Raw genomic sequence first — 23,326 nt, 5'->3', positions numbered from 1 at the left:
TCATCTCTGGTTTCCTCCCCCCTCTGGCTCTTCCCTTGTCCACAGATGTGATCTGGCCTCCAAGCTGGGACGCTCCACATGCGGCCACGGCTGCTGTGTCCCTTCTGCCGTCACTGCCCGCTTCCCCCGCCCCACTGCTGCCCACCTAGCCTGGCCCGGCCTGGAACAGCTGCCTACCCATTCATATGACGCTAGTGTCCTCACCAGTGCGTCCCTGTTTGAATAAACGGCTCAACCTTGTGGACTGGGGCAGTTACCCCCTCCGCTGGAGGGCATCGGCCAGCCCCTCCCCAGTACTGTCCTGGGTGGGCCGACATGCCCTGTCCCACCCCCGCAGAGGCTACCTAATGTGTGCCCGGCACAGAGGGGCTCCAGAGGGTCTGAGTGAGCCACGAGACCCCCAGAAGTCCAAGGGCTGTGTGTCCTGAGCTGGGACCCCCATTCCTGCTGCTACTCCCTGCCGGCCCCCCACCCGGGGTGGGGACAAAAGCCACAGGTGCCGAACCAGCACACATCCCACCTCTGCCCCCAACGCACATGAGGCCTGCAGCTACCCCTCCCTCCGCAGGGCTCTGACCCCCATCAGGGCTTCTATCACGGGGGGCTCTGCAGGTGGGGCTGTGACAGCCCTGACATCTCCTTCAAGCAACACCGCCCCAGCATCTGTGCCAGGTCCTGGGGACATGGCTGAGAGTCAGACAGGGTCCCAGGTCCCACAGTGGCCTCTTTAAGGGCAGACAGACACCACTAGGAAAGGACTCAGTTCTGACGGGCTGTCTCCCGGTGGTGGGTGCCACGAGCAAAATAAACACAGCGCTGTCCACGGCGGCCCACGGTGCCCCCATCACCTGACCTCATGTCTGTCCCGGACACACCACTCTAGCTTCCAGCCCCTCCCCTGGCACACTCCAGCCCCCTGACCCCTGTCCTCTTTCCTGCTTCTGTGTGAGGTCACCCCCTCTTGTGAGTAGTCTGTCACTGGAATGTCCCTCTAGGACCCCTAATGCTCAGCATATAGAAGAGCCACAGTAAAGGTTTCCCGAATAAATGACTCTGAATGAACGAGGAGCTGAGATCTCACAGGTGAGGAAACAGACATGCGAAGCACCAAGGCAGAGGGACTCCGAGCAGAGGGAGAAGCCCGTGCAAAGGCCCTGGGGTGGGGATGAGCTTGGCCCTTCGAGGAGCACAGGAGCTAGGAGCATGTGGTGGGTGGGGCCAGGCCACGTGGGGCAGGGGCTGTGCTGGGGGCAGGGCAAGCCCCTGGGGGCTCCAGCAGAGGGTGGAGGAGAGGGACTCCTGCTCCGGGCATTCTCTTCCTGTTACAGCCAGCTCAGCCTACACGGCGGGCACCAGAAACACAGGGGAACAGACCCCCCCCCGCCGCCCCAAAACAAGCACACTGTACTGGAGAGCATGTCGAACCCACTGAGGTGACTTTAATTTCAGCGCACACGACGGCTTTGTGCCGCCATAGGCACGGCTACTGACAAGCTGGCTGTTGACGGCACTCGGAACGTCTCAGTGCCTGGTCCTAACCTCCCCCTCGGTCCCTTTCCAAGCCAGTGGCCGTGCGTATGAGGTCTGCTTCGGCGCTGGCAGCGTCCTCAGGTGCCTGCCCGCCTCCTCCCACACTGCCTGAAGGCAGGGGTCCTGGATTAGCAGGGGAAGGTGGGCGCCTCGGCCACCGGGCGGGACATGCTCTGGATGGCCCACTGCAGGATGCCGTCGAAGGAGTGCTGCACGACAGAGCAGAGAGCGGGGCTTGGGCCAGAACCTCGGGGCACAGGTGTGCCTGCCCGGCCCACATCCGGCCTGCCCTGGCCTCCAGGGCCACCTGAGTCATAAACATCGTGGTGGGAAGGTGCCATCCAACCCAGCCCTCCTATACAGAGATGCGGAAACAGGCCCCAGGCCCCACCAGACTTCGGCGGGGGGCACGCCTCATCCCACACTCCTCTGAGCTTCCCGTAAACCCAGGCACAGCCACCACAGCTGTTCTGTCAACTGGTGGCCTCTTCCTGGATGTCTCGGCAGGGCCAGCTCCTTCCCTCACTCTGCCCAGCTCTGCGCAGAGCCTGACGCTCCAGCGGGACTGGAGGCGCCGTGGGAATGCCTGATATTCCAACAGAACGGGGGTGACCTGCTCCACAGGGGCTTGTGAATCTGCCCCACTCTGCCCACCTATATTGGCACTCGGGTCACCCCTGGCCCTCTCGGGGCCTCTAAAGACAGCCTCAGTGTCTGGGACCTGCCCGTGCTTGGCCCACCACCCAAGGCAGGGCCCCCGTGGTCAGCTGGGATCCCCAAGGTGCCACGCCAGGCCCCTGAGGACACGTACTAGCCACCTGGGGTCTGGGGGTGGCTGGAGGACTTTAACCTTTTCTAAAAGCCACCTTTTCTTCCCAGTGATTCTAGCTGTTCCTCGTCGGGTGGAGGGGCCTGGGTTGAGGAGGGGGAGGGAGGGATGTGCAAGGGGGCGTGGTCCCAGAGTGCCTAGCCCCAGGGAAAGTCACGGCCTCTACATCAGGCTTCAGTGGCCCCGGCGCTGGTTCCTGCAGCCACCAGCTCTCCAGGGTCCAGGCCCCGGGACCTCCAGGGCAGCTAGAAAGGGGAGCAGCTTGGGGCCCGCTCTGGCTCGTTTGTGCGTGGAGGGGCCAGCGCCATCTGGGGTGACGTGGGCCTGTGGTGTCCAGCGTTCCCAGAACGGGGGCCTCCAGCTGCTCCCGTGGCCTGGGAGCTGGCTGCTTCAGAGGCCGCGGAGGCGGAGGCAGAGGGGGACGGGTGTGGCCCCAGCCAGGTGACGTGTTACCTCACTCAGGAGGGACTCCAGGTCATCCCTGTGCAGAACTGGCTCATGAACAGCAGAATCGTCCCCCGCCTGGAACCCAGAACAGGGAGGAGGTCAAGCCACCTTCTGCACCCCTGCCGGGCTCACCCCCACAGCAGCAGGACTCCCTACAGAGGCAGCAGCAGTGTCCGCGCCAGGGCAGTGGGGTGCTGCGCGCTTCTCCAGGCGGGACCCCAGGAACTGAATTCTAACACCCGGCTCTGGAGGCAGAGTGGGCACGGGCGAGCTCGGGGCTGCCTGGCCAGGTCCCTGCCACCCCTCTGGGGCAAGGACCAGCTGGAAGGGACCCTGTCACCGATGGGAAACGTGAGGCCCAGACAGGAAAGAGCCTGGTCCCACAGCCACCCTTCAGCCACCCAACAAGCCTGCGGGGCCAACCGTGCCCCTGAGGGGCGAGGGCCAGAGCTGGGGACGTGGCACACTCCCCCTGGCTCGCAGGCTAGGCGGAGCGAGGCCATGCTAAGTGGAACCACATGCAATCGTCCAGTTTGTAGCTCAGATCAGCCAAATCTCGGGACCTTCTCCAGCCCTTGATGCCACCAGCCCTGGGTGAGGGCTTGGCACACACAGTGCAGCGTGCTGGGGATCCGGAGAGAGGCTTCCAGAAGGAGCGGAACGCCAGTAGGTGTGAGCCCTCTTGTGCCCAGCACCTGGGGTGCCCTGTCACCCACCGTGCGTGCAGGGGATTACGAGGCGGGACTGGGAGGTAGGATGGACCATGGACGGGGGTAGAACATCACCACCCCGGGCCCCCGAGGATTCCTCAGGGGCAGGGGTGTGGTCAGGAAGGCCCCTGCTGCGGGCAGTCGGGGCAGATGCGCCACCTTCTGCAGGCCTCTGGGCAGGAGACACACAGGGCTCCCTGGCTCTGAGGGAGCCCTGGGAAGTGAAGGTTCAGTGAGGCTAGTCCCTCCTCCCCAAGGTCCCAGGGCCCAAGGCTGCTGGAGGATTGGAGGCGAGATGACACGGGTGGAGTCACACGGGTGGAGTCACACGTCTCTCCTTCCGCTCTCCCCTGCCCCGCCCCACCGCGAGGACGAGGATGGCGCTCCCTGCACGGGGCACTCCGGGGGGTGCGGAAGGGGCCAGAGCAGCTGCGGGGTTAGCGGAGCTCTGGGCCTGCAACCAACCCCAACCGGCGGCTGCATAGCCACTGTGGCTTGGGAGGGTTGCCTTTCTCTGCAGATTTAAGTTATCAGACGGGAGTCGATTTAAACAAATATATCGTATGTACAGAATAAACACATGGTCAGGTTTGGTGCACACCCGCGAAGCTGGCGCCCGGGCCGGGGCCTCCCCTGGAGATGCGGGATCCCCCCTCACCTGCGCCCCAGGGCCGGCGGCGGCGGCTTTGGCGATGAGCTTGAGGGTCCCGGGAGCCGGGCGGGCGGGGCTCAGGGCGGGACTCGCGGCGGGCGCCCCCTCCCCGGGGGCCGGGGCGGGGTCTCCGGAGCAGGATTTGCAGCGCACGGCGGCCCTGGCGAGCGGAGGAGAGGCTGCAGGCTGCCGGGGCTGGGGCAGGGCTGGGAGTGCCCTCTGCGCCCCGGAATCTTAAAGCCGTTGGGGGTCGCCGGCCCTCCCCCTCCCCCTCCCGGTGCCGGCCCCGCACTCACCCGGGCCGGGCAGCGCCGGCGGGGAAGTGGCAGCGCCAGTGGAAGGCCGCGGAGCAGTGTGAGCACCGAAGCGCGTCCGCGCCGTCCCCGCACACCCCGCACCTCGCGCCGGGCGCCGGGCCCTGCAGACGGACCACGGCGGGGTGACCGGGGGCCGGGGAGGGGCGCACGGGGTGGGGGGCGAGTCCGAGGTTTCGGGATCCAGGCCTAGAGAGGTCAAGGGCGCCCCAGCACCTTTGGGCTGCAGCTTGGCGAAACTAGGTGTCCCGTCTCGGTCCCCCTTGGTGGGCCCGGACCCCCTGCGGGGCTAGTCAAGGGAACCCAGAAGGGCATCCGTTCCAGAGGAGGCAGGAGGGCCTGCGAGACCTGGGGCTGCGAACTGTACCCGCTTTATCGTCCTGCCCTCGTGAGGGGGCTTTCGAGAGTGCGGAGAGAGGTCGCGTCCTCTGGAATCCCTCCAGCAGCCCCCTTCCCTTCACCCTCCCCCGCAGAGCCCGCACCTCGTTCTGGGTAATCTAGCAACCCCAAGAGCCCCTGGGCCTCCCTCCAGCCTCCTCCGCCCGCCCTCCCCGCAGCCCCCACCCCTAACCTCCATCTGAATCCTATCTCCTTACCCCCGCCTGTCACTGTCCTGTTTCAGGCTCACCTGGCTGCCCCTGTAGACCCTGAGCTCCCTGAAGACAGCCACCCTGACCCCAGCACCCTGCTCACCTGCTGCCCCTCAGGGCCCACACACAACAGGGGGTGCAGGGCCGAGGGGTCCAGCACAAGCGGGGGGGCTGCAGGAGGTGAGGCCAGCAGGTGCTTGTAGGTGACCGCAACATCCATTCCAGCGGGGCGCTCGCTGGGCGGTCCCCTGGCCTCCTCTCCCGCTGACCTCAGTGCCAGGAGGACCTGGAACCGGAGGGTCAGTTCTCAGAGGTGTTGCAGGGGACTTGCCCAGCACCACCCAGGAGTTAGTGACCGCTGGGGCCCTGGGAACCGGGGGCTGGCGTCGTGGGGAAGAGCGCCACATTGGGTGGGAAAGGCCCGGGTGCCGTTCCCGGCTCTGTGGTCCCGGCAAGTTCCCTGACCCTTTCCCCATCTAAAGGCGGGGCCCCGTGGCCCTCACGGGCTGTCGGAGTACACACTCGGCATATGCTGGGGCACGCATCGTATCCGTTGTGACTTTGCGGTAACAGAACACTTAAAACATTTTTGGAGAATGTTATTGGTGGTCGAAGTGCGTCCCCTGTGTTGGGCTGATAGAGCTGAAGGCCCCCAAAGCAGAGGACTGAGAAGCGGCGCCGTTGTAAGGGCCGCTTCCCGGTGGCCTGTGCGCCCGGTCCCACAGGAGAAAGTGGAATTGATGGGGCCAGGCCAGGGTGGGAGGCACGTGGCTCTCTGGCTGGGGCAGGCCCGACCCACAGGAGTGGCCAGGAGGCAGCCGGCGGACAGAGGGCCTGGGAGTGGGCCTGTGTGTACCGGGGTCTCTGCAGGCGGCTCCTGGGGCCGGGGCTCCTCAGCCTGGGGCAGGTCCCGCTGGGCTCTTCCCTGGAGGCAGCTGGAGCACCTCCAGGTCCCACTGGTCGCGTTGTCACCGGCCAGAGACATGCAGGGCGAGGCAGAGGGGACAGTGAACTCCCAAGCCCGCAACACAGGGGAGACCTGAGGGCTTCTCCAGGTCACCCTTTCCATTCCCCAATGGGGAAACTAAGGGGAACAGGCAGAGCCACGGGGGAAGGGCCTGCCCGGCCGGTGAGCGGGAGAGCCCGGGATGCTGGGGTAGCTAAGCCTGCTGGGGCGGCCCTCGCCAGCCTGGCACGTCCCCCGAGTGCTTCTCGGATGAGCCCCAAGAATTCCCGACACCCGCGAACCTGCAGCGGCCTGGGCCTGTGCCTGGCTCTCACGGGCCCTGCCTTGCAGGCGGGGCCTCCCTAGGCTGGCCTCCCTCGATTCCACGGGGGGACGGTGCCCAGTAGAACAGGGGCCGGTCAAGGGCAGGAAGGAAGAGAATGGAAGGCGGGCAGCATTGAGCCGAGCTGAGGGATGACCCGGCCAGAGATGTGACCTGGTCAAGGTCGTGTGGTGAGCGGGGCAGGGTCGGGGCGAGAATGCCCACCCAGCGCTCCGTCCTGCACCCAGGCCGCCCTGACCTGCGGAAGCTGCTGGTAGCGGACAGCGCTGTCCCAGGGGGCCAGGGCAGGGGGCCTTGCGCTGGACCTAGCCTGTGCCCCCACCAGCCCTTGGGGGGCAGCTCTGTGGCCTCTGTGCCCCCCAGCCCGACTTGGAGTCAGACCCTGCTTTTAGTGCCGCTGGTCAGCTGCTTGTGGCGCTCTGGGCTGGGGGAGATGGGACGAGATGGGACGGGACGGCCGTCCCTTGCCTTGGGCCTCAGGGGCCTGCTGGCCAGGCTGCGGGGGACAGCGCGGCCACGCGGGGACGTGGGTGGGAGGATCCCGGGCCCCAGCCCCACCGCCCGGTGACCTGAGCGAAGGCCCCCTCCCAGGCTGGCCTCACTGCCCATCCCTGGAGTGGAGACACTGCTGGGCGGCCTCCCACTCAGGGCTGGCCAGTGAGGAGGCTGGGCGGGGCCGGGCCCACCTGGGGATCTGGTGGAGCGGGGGCGTCAGGCAGGCCAGGTGGAAGGCGCGGGGGCAGCCGTCGCAGCAGAGGAGCTCCCCGCCGTCCCTGCACGCCGCACATTCATCCTCGTTCTTCTGGCACAGGTGAGAGACACGCAGCGTCGGGAGGACCCGGGATGGGGCAGCGCCCTCCCCGAGAGACGCCCCTCGCCGGCTCCCTGCTGGAATCCCGCCCTGACTGCCTGCTCCCCAGGGCTCCCCAAGGCCCCCCCACCTCTGAGACTCTAGCCCCGAACACCTGCTGGCCCAGGAGCTCCTGGGGGCAGGCTTGAGTCCTTCTCATTTCCTCGTTCCCCGGGGGCCAGCACAGCGCCTGGCGGGGGTGTCGGGATCCCTGGCAGAAACGGTGCTGGGAGCCCAAGGGCGTACGTGATGCTTGGGTTCCTGGCTCCTAGCAGGGGACACAGCCATACCAAGGGCCCAACTGTGAGGCGTGGGACAGCTGGCAGCCGGACCAAACGCTGTGCTTTTAAGAGCCTGGGAGGACTCACGTGCTCTAACTTATGTGAATTTTTACAATTGCGTATTATCAGAAAAAAATGCTATTAAAAATAAAGTGCTCCATCCTGTGAACAGAAGCTTAGACCTCTGTCCTCCAGTCCCTGGAGTGACTGCCCTGGACAAGCGGCAAATCGGCAGGAGGCCCCGCCCTCAGGATCCTGGGGGTGCTCTGAGCGTTACCTGGTGCAGCTGGGGCTCACTGGGGAGGGCAGGGGGGCCCGGGGCCCTGTCCCGCTGGCCTGCCCTCGAATCGCCTCCACCCTGCCAGGGAGAAGAGAGAGGGTCACCAGCAGGGGAGGCATTCGGGCGGGAGGGGCAGTCCCCAGCCCCAGCAGAGCTCCCCACCAGAGGTGACATGATGCTGCTGCCCCGGGTGCTGGGGGAGGGGGCCGAGGGCCAGGCCTCCCCAGGGGCGGTCCCAGCAGCGCTTACAGGGACAGGAGCCTGGGTCCCCTTGGCTCGGACCAGCGTCTTCAGGCTGCTGCCGCTTCGGGTCTTGTTCTTTGCCCCACTGGGGTCTTCAAACTTGCTGGGACTGTAAAACTCCCCCCCAACCTGGATGCACTTCTTGGAGCCACCTGGGAGGAGACGGGTCGGGGGGCGGGGCCTGGCAGGGAGGCTCTACAGCTGGCTGTTCCTCCCCCACAAACCCCACTCCAGTCAGCTCTGGGCCCAGGGTCCTGAACACAGCAGGGATTCTCTGCTGGGGGGAAGCACGTCTCCCAAATTCTCGTCCACTCGGAGTCTCGGAATGCAGCCTTATTCGCAAGTAGGGTCTTTGTAGATGTTAAGATGGGCTTGCACTGGACCGAAGTCCAAGGACAGCATCCTTATGAGAAGACAAGAGGACGCAGAGAGACACAGGGAGGAGGCTCTGTGGCGAGGAGCTGGAGTGATGTGACTACAAGCCGGGGCATGGGGGTTGCCATGAGCTGGAGGAAGCAGAGAAGCCTCTGCCCTAGAGCCTCTGAGGGAGCAAGCCCGGCCCCGCCCACACCTTGATTTTGGTGTTTCTGTTGCTTTAAGCCACCCCTTTAGTGGCAACTCATCATAACAGCCCTAGGAAACTACTGTAGGGATCCTTGGGACCATCCCTGGTGGGTGAGACTGGAGCCCGCAGCAGCTCCCAGGGTCCTCGGCATCCCCAGAGGGTGTGCAGCACAGGGAGTGGAGGAAGGAGGAGCTGCAAGGATGGGGCGGGCGGGGCTGGGGCCGCAGGTTGTCCAGCTTAGAGTCCAGGAGTTCCCCAAGCCCTGCCCAGAGCATCCGCTCCAGAGACGGCAGACCCACTGCAGGGAGTAGGGGCTGCCTCGTCCATGCTCTGGAGCCACCGGGGAGCTGAGCGGGGACGTGGATCCCCTGGCAGCCCCTTCCCAGCGCCGTCTACCTGCCTCAAACACCTGCTGGATGAGGATCCCCTCCACGGCCCCGCGGGCTCCTGGGACGTCCCCAGAGGACACGGCCATGGCTCTCTGGACTGAAGCGGACATGGTCTGAATTCCTGGGGAAAGGAGCACCAAATGGGGGGTCACCTGTTGGGACGACGGCTCCTGAGCATGGGCAGTGGGGAGTGCGGGGCGTCTGGGCAGCAGAATCCTTCCTTCTTTCCACACAGGGCAGGCCGGGGAGGGGGTCCAGCCCCTCCACAGACAGACAGACAGCTCACATGTAAGTGCACAGACGGGCCATGGAGTGCGTGTGTGTGTGCGTGTACACGTATGTGGTGTGGTCTGGTGTGTGGTGTACAAGCTGTCTGAACCCAGCTGGCGGGAATGAACAGAGACGCTGGGATGTGGCCCTGGGCTGGGCTGGGAGGGAGGCAGGGTCCCCAGAGCCTGCCCTCAGGCCGGCACCAGGGGCCCATGGGAGGTCTCCAGGTCCCAGGTTGCATCTGGCCAAGGGCCAGGGGCTATTCTCTGGAGGAAGCAGGGTCGGAGCTGGCCCTGAAGGATGGGGCACTCAGAGGGGCATAGGTGGGGTGACCCCAGGCCAGCATGGTCCCAGCTCCCAAGACAGACCCCTGACCCCCAGACCTGGGGCCTGGCTCACCGTTGCCCAGCGGGAGGCGCTGTGGCTCTGCGTTGCTCTCTGACTTCTTGGAGGGCTTGGCCTTGACTTGGGAGCCTGTCGGGGAGCAGGGACAGCCTGGCCCTCCTCCTGCTGCTGGGCCAAGGCCAGGGCGCAGGTGGGAGAGTGCCAGGTGGGGTCTTCCGGACTCTGGTGTGTCCCCTTGCTTTACCGGGCTCTGGTGTCCACATCAGGAGACAGGAAGTACACCCACCTGCCTACTCACAGGGCCCGGGGATCAACAAGGGCTGCGGGGCTCATACAGGGTGTCCGTCCAAGTCCCCAGAGGGACCTCTGCCAGGCTGACTCTGGGCCAAGCAGGAGGGACAGATGTTCCCGGACCAGGTCGGGGAGGGGGCGTGGTCAGGGGGTGTAGGGCTCCGTGAGGGGATCTGTGAGCCCACCGGCTCCTCAAGCTGGGTACCTGGGCTGGAGGTGCCCCTCGGGGACAGAGCTGCCGGCGGGGTGGCCCTCGGTTCCTCCAGGGCTTTCCTCTTGGTGGGAGGCCTGGGCAGCAGCACGGTGGCCTTGGGGCCAGCTGGGGGCCTCCTCCCCTTCCGGGGCTGGCGGAGGTCCACATCTGCGGGCGTGTGCAGGGCCGGAGGCTGAGCTTCAAGCCCAGAACTGACGCCCCGTTCAGGCAGGTGAGGCCTCAGCTCTTTGCTCTTAGAAGCCAAGATGGTCTAGGTCATGTCTGGGGCTCCCTAAACAGCCCCACGCCTCCCCTCTCACAGTCCAACTGGGGCTCAGAGGATGACTCCTGCTGCCAGCCCCAGTGAGGGAGGCTGAGCCGGCCGGGACCCCAGCCCCCAGTGCCCCCCACCTTTGGGGAAGCTGTCTAGGATGGGCTGCAGCCGGGTGTATCTCTCCAGGTTGTAGTCCTTGAAGAGGACCCTCCAGAAGTCCAGGATGATGGCTGTGTCCTGGGTCAGGAGCCACGAGAGGAGCGCGTGGAAGGCCTGTGGGCAGCCCTCCTTCTCCTTCAGACGCAGCGTCTCCTGAAGCAAAGCGGGAATGGGGGCCCTGCCCTTCCCGGGTACCCCCCTTCCTGCCACCTCCACTGCAGGACCAGAGGGCAAATGCTGACCCCGAGGAGGCCGCTGGAGACTTGGGCACCTGTGTCCATCCCCTTGGCTTGGGGCAGGTATGGGGATGGCAGGGGTCTGGAACGGGTCTTCCGTGACCTTGCCAGCTCCTGGGTGCGGGCGTGGGGAAGGCTGGGGCGTGTTGCTGGGTCGCTGGTCTGGATAGGGGCCCACCTGGAATTTGTCCTCGGGGACCACGTCGTGGTCGACCAGCGCGTGCAGCAGCGGGAAGGCGCTGTCCACGGCCATGGCTATCTCCGTGCGGTTCAGCCTCAGGAGGCGGCGCAGCGCCGGGTCCCCACCGGCCCGGGCCTCGCCCATCATTGCAGGGTCGGGGACACGGGACTGGGGGCTCGCTCTCCCCGCCTGGGTTCCCGCGGCCTCGGGGTGCCGCTGGACTTGTTGGGTGTCTGGACCGTGTCAGCCTCCTGGCCCTGGCGCGCCCCCTGCGCCGACGGGCACCTGGGTGGTCACGCCTGGCCCGGGAAGAGGGAGCCCCAGGCGCTTCCTCCGGCCTCCGCGGGTCTGAGCTCACGGCCCTGGTCTCTATTATACCGGGCTCTCCTTGGAGAGAGCAAAAGCCGCTCAGCCCGAGCCAATCAGGGCCCAGGGAGCTTCCTCAGGGGCAGGAACGGAAACTTCCCTGTAACCCGAGTGCTAGATAGTCCCAGCCACCTGCCAGCCCCCTTGTGCACCCGTCAGCAGGCTGCTGGCTTTTCTTTCCTTTTTAAAGAAGCCTCTGGACTCAATTCCCAAAATGCGGTTCCAGCCAGCATCCCACAGGGCCCTCTTCAAATGGGGAAAAGCCAGGACAGGTGTCTTCACCTCACCTGGGGTGCAGCAGGGGCTGCCCAGGTGCCCCAGCAGCTGGGAGAGGCAGCGCGGGAAGCCTCCACGGGGCTGCTCGGGGAGTGGGCACCGCTGCCACCGTCGCAGCAGCTGCTCAGGGTCCCAAGCCTGGGGCTGTAGGAGGTACCCACCTGACGGAGGACCTGGGGTATGACGAGTGCATGTCAGTGGGTTCAGAGCTGGGCATTGCCTGGAGGCTGGCGATGCTGAGCGAGTGGCTTTCCTTCCTTGGCCTTCAGTCCTCTCATTTTTTGTCTGTTTGTTCATTTTTTAATTATTGGGCTATAGTTGTTTTACAGTGTCGTGTTAGTTTCTACCGTACAGCGAAGTGGAGTTCCCTGTGCTATACAGCGGGTTCTCATTAGTTATCTATTTTATACATAGTAGTATATATATGTCAATCCCAATCTCCCAATTCATCCCACCCTCCCTTTCCCCCCTTGGTGCCCATACGTTTATTCTCTACGTCTGTGTCTCTATTTCCACTTTGCAAACACAGGTTCATCTGTACCATTTTTCTAGATTCCACATATATGAGTTAATACACGATATTTGTTTTTCTCTTTCTGACCTACTTCACTCTGTATGACAGTCTCTAGGTCGGTCCACATCTCTGCAAATGACCCAGTTCCGTTCCTTTCCATGGTTGAGTAACATTCCACTGTGCATATGCGCCACGTCTCCTTTATCCATTCACCTGCCAGTGGGCATTTAGGTTGCGTCCAGTCCTCTCATTTTTAAAATGAACACACTCCACTGGGAGTCCCCAGCTGATACCCACCTTCTACTTCCTCCAGGTGTGTTAGAAAGTAAGGCTTCTAGAAGGCAGCTGGCCCCATGGACAGACATGCCTGTGTATGGGCCATGGGAACCTCTGTCTTTGTGTGGCTCACAGCCCAGGAAGGGGCGCCCCGGGAGTCTTCCTAGGTGGGGGACAGAGGCTGGGGGACAGAAGCTTCCGGGGGGAAGTAGGGAAGGCTTCCTGGAGGGTCGCAGCAGGGGTCCCTAAGTCCACAAGATGGGAACAGCATCCCAGGCAACTCGTGGGCAGGGGCAGTGGACTGGGGTGTCCAGGGATGCTGAGCTCTCGGGGGCCCAGACAGCATGGTCTGGTTAGGGGGCAGGGATACAAGACACAGTGGGAAGGACCATCCCTGTGGTCAGCCTGTAGAGTTGGGAGGACTTTTGGAGGAAGCTGTCTGGCCAGGTTGTGTTAGGGAGAGAAGCTGGGCGCCTGGGGACGGGGCTGGAGGGTGGGTGGGGGCTCCAGGAAGCCTGGGGTCAGGGCCAGCACGGGGCTGGGACCGGCCACACGGGGCAGGGGGAAGGACTCGTGACCGATGAGACGGGGCTGTCACCGAGACTTCTTGCATGCGTCGGCCCTCATGTTTTACACTGAGGTGGGAGTCCGGGGTGGGGCACTGTGAGTCCTCTCCTGACCTGGGAGCCCAGCCTTTGTGTCCCCACCTCCAGGCCCGGGCCCCTGACGGCTCAGTTCTGGGCCTCGGGCTGCTCCAAGCCTGGGGCAGCGGTGTTGGAGGTGGAGACGTGAGCTCCGTCAGCCTGGGGCCGGCACAGGGGGCGGTGGTGAGGGCTGAGGGCACTGTCATCTCCAGGGCCAGGACCTGAGCATGGAGCTCTTGGGCTAGCTCTCCTGTAGAATGTTCTGGGGACTGAGTCAGGAGCAGGGCCCTGGCACTGCCCACCTCCAGGGCGCCGAGCCCACAGGCTCCAGTGCCGTGGGTGCAGCTGTGGAGATGTGGGGCTTGGGGGTCTTTCCTGCCTGTCCTGCGTGACCCCAAATTTCACACACAGAAGCACCCAGATGCCAGGGAGCGGTGTTTGTGGCCTTGAGGTGACTGGCCCACAGCATCGTGCTCCTCCAGCGCCACTCTGCACCCAGTGCATTTTCTCCCTGGGGGGGGCTGGGTGGTCCCTAGGGAACGCTTTAGTCACAGGCCAACGGTTCAAGGGAAATTAAAAACTGCCAAGAAGAGCAAAGTCTTCACTTCACTGTTTAAAGCCCTGATACCCTTGCAGGTGCCTCTGTCGTGAGGCTGGCCTGACTGCTTCGGGTGTCACCCAGGCTCTGGCTTGGAGATTAGCAAACAGGCTCCTGTAGAGTTTCGGACTTTCCACTACGCCGGGGGTTTCCATAGCAGCCCCTTACCTGGAGCGGCCCAGGGTGTGTGGAGGCGAGAGGGGCCCCTCGAGGGCCGGCACTGCCTTCAGCCAGGTCACTGCCTTCGGGGCTGAGCCTCAGCTCCTTCTCCAGACAGCGAGCAGCCCAGCAACTTGCCCACCCGTCAGTAGTGAGTCTCTGAGCCTCGGTCCTCACCTGCAAGGGAGCGAGCACAGGAGCTTCTCCTGCAGTGCAGTGATGCTACGTATGAGACACACCAGCCCCACTGCACACTAGGCACTGTTCTGAGTACTTTGCAATTGCCCTTACTTAATCCCAGAACCACCCTGTTCGTTCAACATTATTATCATCCCCATTCTACAGATAGGGAGATTGAGGCACAGAGAGGTTAAGGAACTTGACCAAAGTCACACAGCTAGTAAATGGCCTTGGATGGATGGTGTCCAGGTGCATGCTCTCAGCATATAGGACACTCCTTTGCTGCCCAGGTCATGTCAGGCACTCCCAGCTTGCCAGGAGGAGGAAATGCTCCCTGAGAGATATGCCCAGATGTCAGGAAGGAGGAGGGCCCAGTGGCAGGGTGGGAACAGGAGGGGGTCCTGTCCCTCGGCTGCTGGCCTTGGCCCCTCAAGGAAGCCTGGACACTACAGTCTTCTCCTTTTGCCCCAGATGGGGGCTTCAGTCTCTGTGGCTCCCCAAAAAGGGCTGGGGTCCCAGGGGTCAGAAATCCTGAGTTAGAATGCCCTCAGGGTCCTCAGAATGCCAGCCCAGGCCTCAGCTGGAGGAGCAGAGCAGGAGAGGCCCTTGGCCTGCCCCCTGAGGACTTCCTGGGTGGTGGGCACCAGGGGCGGCTCAGTCTCCTGGTGACTCTCTGCCAGGACTTTAGCACCCTCTTGTCCTCCAGCTAGCTGTGTGACGCTCTCTGCACCTGTTTCCCCAAGAAGAGCTTCTCAACGTCATTACTCACTATGAAAATGCAAATTAAAACCAAATGAGATACCACCTCACACCCACTAGGGTGGCTATTATCAAAAAACAGACAATAACAAGTGTTAGAGAAGATGCAGAGAAATCGGAACCCTCACACGTTGATGGTGGGAATGTAAAATGGTGCAGCCATTCTGGAAGAATGTTTGGTATCTCCTCAATGAGTTAAACATAACATTACCGTATGACCCAGCAATTCCACTCCTAGGTGTACACCCAAAAGAATCGAAAACAGATACTCCAGCAAAAGCTTGCACACAAATGTTTATAGCAGCATTACTCACAACAGCCAAAGGATGGAAACAACCCAGCTGTCCATCTACAGAAGAATGGATAAAGTGTGGTCCATCCTACAATAAAGTATCACTCAGTTACAACATGCATAAACCTCAGAATTGCTAGACTGAGTGTAATAAGTCAGACATAAGACCCCACCTATTGGGCCTCCCTGGTGGCACAGTGCTTGGGAGTCCGCCTGCCGATGCAGTGGGATGCGGGTTCGTGCTCCCAAAAAAAAAAAAAAAAAAAAAAAGACGCCACCTATTGTGTGACTTCATGTATGTGAAATACCCAGAATAGGCAAATCGAAAAAAGCAGACTTCCAGGAGGTGGGGGCAGGGGCAGGAGTCACTGCTTAATAAGTATGGGGTTCCCGTTTGGGATGATGAAAAAGTTCTGGGAATAGACAGTGGTGATGATTAATGCAACCTTTTGATGTACTAATTGCTCCTGAATTTTAAACTTCCAAATGGTTAAAATGGTAACTTTTATGTTATGTATATTTTACCACAATAAAAATTAATTAATTAATTTTTTTTTTTTTTTAGCGGTACGCGGGCCTCTCACTGTTGTGGCCTCTCCCGTTGCGGAGCACAGGTTCCGGACATGCAGGCTCAGCGGCCATGGCTCACGGGCCCAGCCGCTCCGCGGCATGCGGGATCTTCCCGGACCCGGGCACGAACCCGCGTCCCCTGCATCGGCAGGCGGACTCTCAACCACTGCGCCACCAGGGAAGCCCAAAATTAATTAATTTTTAAAAAATCAATTGGGCATATTTGTGTGGATCTATTTCTGGGTTCTCCATTCTGTTCCATTAATCTCTGTGTATGTCCATCCATCCATACCACAAATATTTGACTACTGTAATTATATGATAAATCTTGAAGCCCAGTAGACCAATTCCTCCCATTTTATTTTTTTTCAAAATTGTTTTAGCTACTGTTGTTTCTTTGATTTTCCATATAAATTTTAGAATAATCTTGTCTCTATCTACAAAATTATTGTTAGGATGTTGATAGAAGTTACAATTTGGGGAAAATTGGCATCTTTATTACGTTAAGTCTTCTAATCCATGTGTGTATGTTTCTCCATTTATTTAGAACTTAATTGATTTCTTTTATCAATGTTTTGTAGTTTTCAGCACACAAGTTCTATACCTGTTTTGTTATACTTACACTTAAGATTTAAATTTTTGAGCAAGCGTAAGTAGCTTTGTGCTTTTAATTTTAATTTTTGTGTGTCTATTCATTGTTAGTATTTAGAAATACAAATGATTTTTCACATGTTCATCTTACATCCTACAACCTTGCTGAATTCATTTCATTTGTTCTAGGAGTGTTTTTATTTTGTTTTGAGGTTTTCTACAAAGACAATTTTATCATCTGTAAATAGAAACCGTTTGATTTCTTCCCTCCCAATCTGTATGCTTTTTATTCCCTTTTCTTGCCTTATTGCACAGGTTAGAGCTCCCAGCACTATGTTGAATAAAAGCGATGAGAGTGGACGTCCTTGCCTTGTTCCTGATCCTGGAAGAAAAGCTGTAGGTTTTTTGTAGATGGCCTTTATCAAGTTTACGACGTCCCATCTATTCCTATGTTTATGAGAGTTTTTATGATGAATGGGTATTAAATTTTGTTATATGCTTTTTTGGCATTGATTGATATGATCATATCATTTTTCTTCATTAGGCTGTTAATATGGCAAATTACATGGATTGATTTTTTTGAATATTGAACCAAACTTGCATCCCTGGAATAAACTCCACTTGGTCATAGTATATCTTGTTGAATCTGATTTTCTAATATTTTTAAAAGGATTTTTGCATTTACATTCACAAGGTATTTTGGCTTATAGTTTTCTTTTTGTGACTGTCTGTTTGGTTTTGGCATTAGAGTGATATTAGCTTCATACAATGAATCAGGCCATATTCATCCTCTTTTATTTTCTGGAAGAGATTGTGTAGAATTAGTGTTAATTCTTTTTTAAATGTTTGGTAGAAACCCCAGTGAAACCATCTGGGCCTGGAGACTTTTTTTTTTTTTTGAGGGGAGTTAAATTAGGAATTTAATTTCCTTAATAGTTATGGACTATTTTCTAATTATTTTATATCAGGTTAGTTGTGGCAGTTTGTGGTTTTTAAAGAATTGGTTCATTTCATGTAAGTTGTCAAATTTATGAGTGTAGAGTTGTTCATAATCTCCCCTCATTTTCCTTTTGATGTCCTTAGGGTCCACAGTGACACCACCTGTGTCAGTTTTAAAATTGGAAATTTGTGTTTTCTCTGCCTCTTTTTTTTTTGCAGGACGCGGGCCTCTCACTGTTGTGGCCTCTCCCATTGCGGAGGACAGGTTCCCGAAGTGCAGGCTCGGGGGCCATGGCTCACGGGCCCAGCCGCTCCGCAGCATGTGGGATCTTCCCGGACCGGGGCACGAACCCGTGTCCCCTGCATCAGCAGGCGGACTCTCAACCACTGCGCCACTAGGGAAGCCCATGCCTTTTTGGTCAGTCTTTCTGGATGTTTGTTGATTTTTAAAAAAATTTTCTCAAAGAACCAGCTCTTTGTTTCACTGATTTTCCCTGTTGTTTTTCTATTTTTAATGTTATTGATTTCTGCTCTTTACTATTCTTTTCCTTCTGCTTGCTTTGGGTTTATTTTGCTCTTATTCTTGTGGGTTCTTAAAGTGAGTGCGTAATTATAACCCTCTCTTCTAAGTCTGCAATTAGTGCTATAAACTTCTCTCTCTCAGTACCGATTGAGCCACATCCCGCAACCTATGATATGTAGTGGTTTCATTTTTCATTCAGTGTATTTTTTGAGACTTTCTCTTTCATCCATGGATTATTTAGAAGTGTAATGTTTAGTTTCCAAGTGTCTGGAGACTTTTCTGTTCTCTTTCTGCAACTAATTTCTAGTTTGATTCCAAGAGAACACAAACTGTGATCAGAGAGCACACACTGTGTGGTTCCAATTCTTCTAAGTGTGTTGAGGTTTGTTTTAGGTCCTAAGAGATGGTCTATCTTGGTTTATGTCTGTGGACACTTGAAGAGAATGTGTATTCTGTAATTTGGGGGGCATGTTCTATAAATGTTGATTAGATCCTGCTGGCCAATGGTGATGTTGAGCTTCTTTGTTTTTTTGTCTCATGGTTCCATCAATTGCTCAGAGAAGGATTTGAAGTCTCCAATTACACAGGATTTATCTATTTCTTCTTTAGGTTCTATTAGTTTTGCTTCATGTATTTTCTGCTCTGTTGTTTGTTGCACACACATTTAGGCTTGCATGTCTTTTTGGTAGATTGACTGTTTCATCACATGATGATAAAGGGTCAATTTTCATTGTTCTGGTCATTTTCTTTGCTTTAAAGTCTACTTTATCTGGTATTAATGGAGCCATGCCTGCGTTATTTTGATCAGTGCTTGCATGATATACCTTTTTGTCCATCCTGTTATTTCTGATCTACTTTTTTTTTTTTTTTTGCAGTATGCGGGCCTCTCACTGTTGTGGCCTCTCCCTCTCCCGTTATGGAGCACAGGCTCCGGACGTGCAGGCTCAGCGGCCACGGGTCACGGGCCCAGCCGCTCCATGGCATGTGGGCTCTTCCAGGACTGGGGCATGAACCCGTGTCCCCTGCATTGGCAGGCGGACTCTTAACCACTGCGCCACCAGGGAAGCCCTCTGATCTACTTTTATGGTTATGTATGAAGGGAATTTCTTGTGCACAGCATATAGTTGGGTCATATTTTTAAAACTACTCTGCCAAATTCTTTTAGTTTGTGTGTTTATAACATTTACGTTTAATGTAATTATTGATACGTTGGGCTTAAATCTGCCATTTTATTTTTGTTTTCTGTTTGTTTTCTCTGATTACTTTTTCCTGCCCTGTGGGTTACCTGAACATCTTGCAGAATTCTCTTTTGATTTATCTGTAGTGTCTTTGAGTGTATCTCTTTGCAGAAGTTACTTATTTATTTATTTTGAAGTGTGGCTAATTTACAATGTTGTGTTAGCCTCTGCTGTACAACAAAGTGGTTCAGCTTTATATATATATACATATATATTATTTTTCATAGTCTTTTCTATGATAGTTTATTACAAGATTTTGAGTATAGTTCCCTGTGCTATACAGTAGGACCTTGTTGTTTATCTATTTTATATTCTTTGCATAAATTTTTAGTAGTTGCTCTAGGTATTACACTACCCATTCATAACTTATCACTGTCTGCTGGTCAAGATTTTACCAGTTTCAGTAAAGTGTAGAAAGCTTACCTCTCTTTACATCCTTTTAGCTTCCTCATTTATAATATAATTTTCTTAAATATTTATTCTAAATACTTTTAGAACTATATCAGTGTTATAATTTTTGCTTCCACTGTCAAATATAAATGTATAAAACTCAAGAGAAGAAAGAAAATGTTTTGACTCACATTTTTAGTCTTCTCATTGTCCTTTCTTGCTTTCTGATGTTCCAGAATTCCTGCTTTATCATTTTCTTTCTGTTTAGAGAACACTCTTTAGCCACTCTTTTAGGGTTGGTCTGCTGGTGCCAAATTCTTTCAGTTTCCTTTATCTGAGAATGACCTGATTTCTCTTCATCCCTGAAGAAGGTTTTCACTGGATGTAGAATCCTGGTTGGGAGGGCTCTTCTTTCAGCACTTGAGAAATATTGTGCCCCTTGTTTCTGGCCTCCATAATTTATTTCTTTTTAAAAAAAATAAATTTATTTATTATTATTATTTTTGGCTGTGTTGGGTCTTTGTGGCTGCACATGGGCTTTCTCTAGTTGTGGCGAGTGGGGGCTACTCTTCGTTGTGGTGCGTGGGTTTCTAATTGCAGTGGATTCTCTTTTTGCGGAGCACAGGCTCTGGGCACGGGGGCTTCAGTAGTTGTGGCACGTGGGCTCAGTTGTCGTGGCCCGCGGGTTCTAGAGCGCAGGCTCAGTAGTTGTGGCACGTGGGCTTCGTTGCTCTGTGACATGTGGGATCTTCCTGGACCAGGGCTTGAACCTGTGTCCCCTGCATTGGCAGGTGGATTCTTAACCACTGCGCCACCAGGGAAGTCCCTGGCCTCCATAATTTCTGAAATTGGTACCATTCAGATTTTTTAAAAATAAATCTTTATTACGTTTTATCAAATTTTTTTTCTATTATAGGCAAGATGTCAGATCTCTCTCATTGCTTTCAAGAGTTTTCCATATTTTCAGTTTTTAGAATCTTTGCTCTGATACGTCTGGGTGTGTATTTCTTTGGTTCTATCCTATATGTTCAGCTTCCTGAATGTATAGGGGTTTATGACTTTTGCCAAACTTTGGGAACTTTTCAGTCATTGCTTCTTCAAGTAGTGTATAGCCCCATCTTCTTTCTCCTCTTCTTCTGGGACTCTAAGGACAGAAATCTTTTGTGTAGCCCTACAGGTCCCTTGGGCTCTGTTCACTTTTTTCAGTCTGTTTTCTCAGTGTTGTTTGAATTGGGTAATTTCTATTGTCCTACCTTCCAGTCCACTTATCCTTTCATCTGATCACTCCATGGTGGTTTAAAAATTTTAGTTATTTAGTTATGTTCATTTGGCCCTTCTTTCTATCACGTATATGTATATATATTCATATATATATTTTTTTCTTTTGCTGAGACTTTCTTTTTTTTTTTTTTTTTGACCCTGTGGCATGTGGGATCTTAGTTCCCCAAACAGGGATCAAACCCGTGCCCCCCACAGTGGAAGCACAGACTCTTAACTGTTGGACCATCAGGGAAGTCCCCCAGAGACTTTCTTAACTGAGAGTTGCTAACTTTCCATTTGTTTCTAATGTGTTTTAATTGCTCACTGAAACACTTTAAATAAGGCTTCAATAGGAGATTATATAAATAATATGTATTTGTTATAAGGAATTGGCTCACGTGGTTATGGAGGCTGAGAAGTTCCAAGATTTGCAGTCAGCGAGCTGGAGACCCCAGAGGAGACAAGGTTTCAGTTCAAATCCAAAGGCCAGAAAAGACGTCCCAGCTCAAGGCAGTCAGGCAGGGGGACTTCCTCTCACCTGTGGGAGGGTCAGCCTTTATTCTATTCGGGCCTTCGACAGATTGGATGGCTCTTTTTGGCTGTGCCTGTTGGTGTTTCTGCGTTGCTGGCATCTCCAATAGCAGGTCTTGGGTATGAAAGGCAAAAATTACAAACAGAACAAAACAGGGGACTCATCACCAAGTTTTTCTGAGGGCCCTGGCCGGTCTGCCTCCTCTCTCTGCCTTTCAGAGTTTTCTTATATTAGTTTTGTATATAATGTCCAGGGGTTTGAGTTAGACTTAGCAAGAGGAATAGAGAAAACCACATCTATCATTTTCCCAGACTAACGCTGCTGCTTTCGGGCATGAGTTAAACGTACGCGTGTCCAGCCTGGACACAGCTGCTCAGGTGGTTTTGCCATGACAGAAGGATCTAGGGTTTCTTCACTTCCTCCTTTGAGTAAAAGGTGTCAGCGAGAGGACAGCAGGCATGCTCCCTTCCCTGGATCCCAGCTGTACCAGGTGTGGACAAGGGCCGAGGAGCCCCACCCAGCTCAGCCCATAGCCCATGGCAGTGAGAGTACGAAGGAGGCTGGTAAGTGATGTGTGGATGTGTGACTCCATGACCCACAGGAAGCATTTATTTGGCACCTACTGCATGCCTGCCAGTGTTCCAGGAGAACAAAACAGACCAAGCTCCCTGCCCAAGAAGCTCCTACTCTAGTGGGAGGGGATTGACAGTACACAGAACAGGTAAGAGGCCCATACATACTAGAGGCATAAGTGCAGGTGAGGAAACAGGGCGGTGGGGAGGAGGGGAGGTGGGTGTGGAGTGTGGCGTCAGGTTTTACAGCAGTGGGAGGGGAGGCAGCCTGAGAGGAGGACTCTGAACCAAGCCCTTGAAGATGTGCTCTCTGGGGAGCAGGTGTTCCAGGTGCGGGGGTGGGGGGGGCGGCAGCAGGTGCAAAGGCCCTGTGGAGACATCTGCCTGGCAAGGAGGCCAGTGTGTCCTGAGCAGCAGTGTGGGCAGGAGGGAGCAGCGGGGAGCAGGCAGGTGATAAGAGCTGCATCCTGGGAGTCTGACCCTTCTCAGAGTGAAACCAGACAGGGAGACTCAACAGGAATCCACCCCAGTGACCAGAGAGCCGATGGTGGCCTGGACCAGGTGGGAGGGTGGGGCACAGTCCAACACTGGGTGTGTCTGGGGAGGGATTTGCTTAATGTAGAAAACATTATGGTGACCATAATCTTATGGCTTAATGTAAAAAAATCTTACGGTGACCAAGGAGGGAGAGGGGGAAGGGATAAACTGGGAGGTTGAGATTGACATATACACACTACTATATATAAAACAGAAAACTAATAAGGACCTGCTGTAGAGCACAGGGAACCCTGCTCAATACTCTGTAATGGCCTATATGGGAAAAGAATCTAAGCAAGGGTGGATAGATGTATCTGTGTAACTGATTCACTTTGCTGTACAGCAGAAACTAACACAACACTGTAGATAACTGCACTCCAACACAAAATTTAAAAACTAAAATAAAATACTAAGAGAGAGAGGAAAAGAAAAGGGTGGCTGTGGGTGTGAGAAGCAGGGAGGAGCCCTGGTAACGGGAGGGATGGGGTCGTCGTCAGCTGAGATGGGAAAGCCTTGGGAGGGTCAGACTGGCAGGTGGACCACGTGACGTGGGACTGAGGGCTGGCCTGTGGACCGAGCCAGTCACAGGTCACCAATGAGCTTGCCGACCCCAGAGCCATTTGAGGAGTGGGGTGCAGCCCAGGAGAGGGGAGCGGGGGGGGGCAGGACTGCGAGGTGCACACCCCCTGCGAAGGGCAGCGGCGTAGGGGGAAACCCAGCGCGTGTGCACCTGGGGAGGGACCCAGCCCAGGCGGGGATCACGTGGTGCAGGTGGGAGGGAGGCCTGCAGCCACCTATGGTCTCGCGTGGCCCCCAGAACGTGTGGCCGGGAGCGCGGCCAGTTCACGGCCCGCCCCTCTGTCTGGCTCGGGCTTCCGGCTCAAAATGTGGCTCCTGGGGCATCCACAGTGCCTGGGAGCTGGGAATGCAGAGTCCCAGGTCTGCAGAGTCAGATGCTCTGGGGAGGGTCCAGCAACCTATGTTTCCACAAGGCCTGTGGGGTGGGGTGGGGCAAGGCTGGGAGTCTCTTGTTCTGCTCTTTGACCACTGGTTCTATAAAATCGACCTTTATTTTCGGTAGAAATTCTAGAGCACTACAGCCATGACAAGCTCCTCTCCTTGCTGAGTCCCCGTTTTGCCTTTACTGAGCTATGCTTTCCCTGCCGTGCCGTGCACGGTTCTGTGTGCCCGT

The 23,326-nt window shown here is 56.3% G+C and overlaps 1 protein-coding gene across 1 annotated transcript; it reads right to left on the bottom strand.

The window, feature by feature from the left end:
• Positions 1 to 1,658: 1,658 nt before the first annotated feature.
• Positions 1,659 to 11,062, bottom strand: AIRE (autoimmune regulator). The gene is made up of 14 exons (XM_024758442.1): positions 10,916 to 11,062; positions 10,480 to 10,654; positions 10,081 to 10,236; positions 9,639 to 9,713; positions 8,977 to 9,090; positions 8,022 to 8,167; positions 7,770 to 7,850; positions 7,048 to 7,163; positions 5,929 to 6,028; positions 5,176 to 5,358; positions 4,465 to 4,586; positions 4,232 to 4,328; positions 2,813 to 2,881; positions 1,659 to 1,739 (listed from the first exon to the last, which is right to left on the bottom strand). Exons 1-14 carry the CDS (start codon positions 11,060 to 11,062, stop codon positions 1,659 to 1,661), a joined length of 1,662 nt encoding a protein of 553 aa, XP_024614210.1.
• Positions 11,063 to 23,326: the final 12,264 nt, after the last annotated feature.

Source organism: Neophocaena asiaeorientalis, unplaced genomic scaffold, assembly GCF_003031525.2.
Source record: "Neophocaena asiaeorientalis asiaeorientalis breed wild unplaced genomic scaffold, Neophocaena_asiaeorientalis_V1.1 scaffold45, whole genome shotgun sequence".
Taxonomy (NCBI): domain Eukaryota; kingdom Metazoa; phylum Chordata; class Mammalia; order Artiodactyla; family Phocoenidae; genus Neophocaena; species Neophocaena asiaeorientalis.
Note: the sequence above shows the minus strand (reverse complement) of the source record. Positions and strands in the feature narration are given on the sequence as shown.